The sequence below is a fragment of the Felis catus genome, chromosome A2 (genome assembly GCF_018350175.1).
Source record: "Felis catus isolate Fca126 chromosome A2, F.catus_Fca126_mat1.0, whole genome shotgun sequence".
Classification (NCBI taxonomy): Eukaryota; Metazoa; Chordata; class Mammalia; order Carnivora; family Felidae; genus Felis; species Felis catus.
The window spans coordinates 94224594-94226829 of record NC_058369.1 but is presented as its reverse complement, the minus strand read 5'-3'; the positions used below and the strand labels follow the sequence as shown (position 1 = coordinate 94226829).

Sequence of the window (2236 nt, the reverse complement as noted above, 5' to 3'; positions counted from 1 at the left end):
CAGAAAGTTTCCTTAATCCCAAACCAATAGTGTTCTCATATACCAGTCATGACCAATTAGAAAATGTAATTGAAATGAAAATCCTATCCACAATATCACAAAAACTAAAGGCATAAATCTATTAACTTTCAATATCAAAATAAATCCCAAAACAACACTGAGTTTAAAAAAAAACAAATTGCAGAATGGCAGATACAAGATATTTATATAAATGATAAAATTTAACTTTTTATATAAATACAAAAAATATTATATTTAAAGCAATTTAAATGCAAAAGTACTATATAAATATTTATAGATTAATATACAAAATGTAGTTTTCTGGTTCTACCTCTGGGTAATGCAAGAAAAGAATGGGACTGGGGAAACACAGGGATTTTACTGCTTAAGAAAATATCTGAAGCAAACATGGCAAAATGGTAAGGTATGTTGTAGGTGGATTATTATTATCCTCTCTAAAAGATCATCATTGGCCGCCACCGCCACTAGCGTGCGTGCTGGTCAGCGGAAGGGCTGGGCCTGTGCTTTCTCCTCCTTCCTCCCCTCCTCTCACTCCGTCTGCCCTGCCGCTGGGACCCCGTGTCATCGCCCGCCCCGAGCACGATGCGCCCCAAAAAGGGAGGTGATGGAATTAAACCGCCCCCAATCATTGGAAGATTTGGAACCTCCTTGAAAATTGGTATTGTTGGATTGCCAAATGCTGGGAAATCTACCTTCTTCAATGTATTAACCAATAGTCAGGCTTCAGCAGAAAACTTCCCATTCTGCACTATTGATCCTAATGAGAGCAGAGTACCTGTGCCAGATGAAAGGTTTGACTTTCTTTGCCAGTACCACAAACCAGCAAGCAAAATTCCTGCCTTTCTAAATGTAGTGGATATTGCTGGGCTTGTGAAAGGAGCTCACAATGGGCAAGGCCTGGGAAATGCCTTTTTATCTCCTATCAGTGCCTGTGATGGAATCTTTCATCTAACACGTGCTTTTGAAGATGATGATATCAGGCATGTTGAAGGAAGTGTAGATCCTATTCGAGATACAGAAATAATACACGAAGAGCTTCAGCTTAAAGATGAGGAAATGATTGGGCCCATTATAGATAAAGTAGGAAAAGTGGCTGTGAGAGGAGGAGATAAAAAATTAAAACCTGAATATGATATAATGGGCAAAGTCAAATCCTGGGTTATAGATCAAAAGAAACCTGTTCTCTTCTATCATGATTGGAATGACAAAGAGACTGAAGTGTTGAATAAACACTTATTTCTGACTTCAAAACCAATGGTCTACTTGGTTAATCTTTCTGAAAAAGACTACATTAGAAAGAAAAACAAATGGTTGATAAAAATTAAAGAGTGGGTGAACAAGTATGACCCAGGTGCCTTGGTCATTCCTTTTAGTGGGGCCTTGAAACTCAAGTTGCAAGAATTGAGTGCTGAGGAGAGACAGAAGTATCTGGAAGCGAACATGATACCAAGCGCTTTGCCAAAGATCATTAAGGCTGGGTTTGCAGCACTCCAACTAGAATACTTTTTCACTGCAGGCCCAGATGAAGTATGTGCATGGACCATCAGGAAAGGGATGAAGGCTCCTCAAGCTGCAGGAAAGATTCACACAGATTTTGAAAAAGGATTCATTATGGCTGAAGTAATGAAATACGAAGATTTTAAAGAGGAAGGTTCTGAAAATGCGGTCAAGGCTGCTGGAAAGTACAGACAACAAGGCAGAAATTACATTGTCAAAGATGGAGATATTATCTTCTTCAAACTTAATATACCTCAGCAACCTAAAAAGAAATAAGTTTTATTGTTCAGATAAATGTACAACTTCCAAAAAGGGATAGGATTTCTTTTAATTAAAATTTCTGAAAACTGAGGGACAAATACAGTTGGGGGATGGGAATTTTCTAAAAACAGAATTATTTTTGTTTTAAAATTAAAACACTGTGTACCTCCAATGACATGCAATTTCACTGAATGTGAACAGCTTTGCTTTTCACGTGAATAAGACCCTAGTCCAAATTGTAGAGGCTTTTCAGGAACCATATTACTCTCATGATACTTCATTAATCCCCATCACGGATGCCAAGCCTGACACATTTGACAGTGAGGACAATGTGGCTTGCTCCTTTTTGAATCTACGGATAATGCATGTTTTACAGTACTCCAGATGTCTACATTCAATAAAACATTTGACAAAACCAAAAAAAAAAAGATCATAATTATTCTCTATATCTTTCATA

General features: G+C 37.6%; 1 protein-coding gene across 1 annotated transcript; it reads left to right on the top strand.

The window, feature by feature from the left end:
* The first annotated feature begins 558 nt into the window (after window positions 1-558).
* On the top strand, window positions 559-1794 carry LOC101081617 (obg-like ATPase 1). The gene has a single exon (XM_045053226.1). The coding sequence runs from the start codon at window positions 604-606 to the stop codon at window positions 1792-1794; it is 1191 nt and encodes a 396-aa protein (XP_044909161.1). The 5' UTR covers window positions 559-603.
* Window positions 1795-2236: the final 442 nt, after the last annotated feature.

Excerpts from the sequence above, each read along its gene's own strand:
- LOC101081617 (XM_045053226.1), top strand. The coding sequence starts at position 604 with ATGCGCCCCAAAAAGGGAGGTGATGGAATTAAACCGCCCCCAATCATT.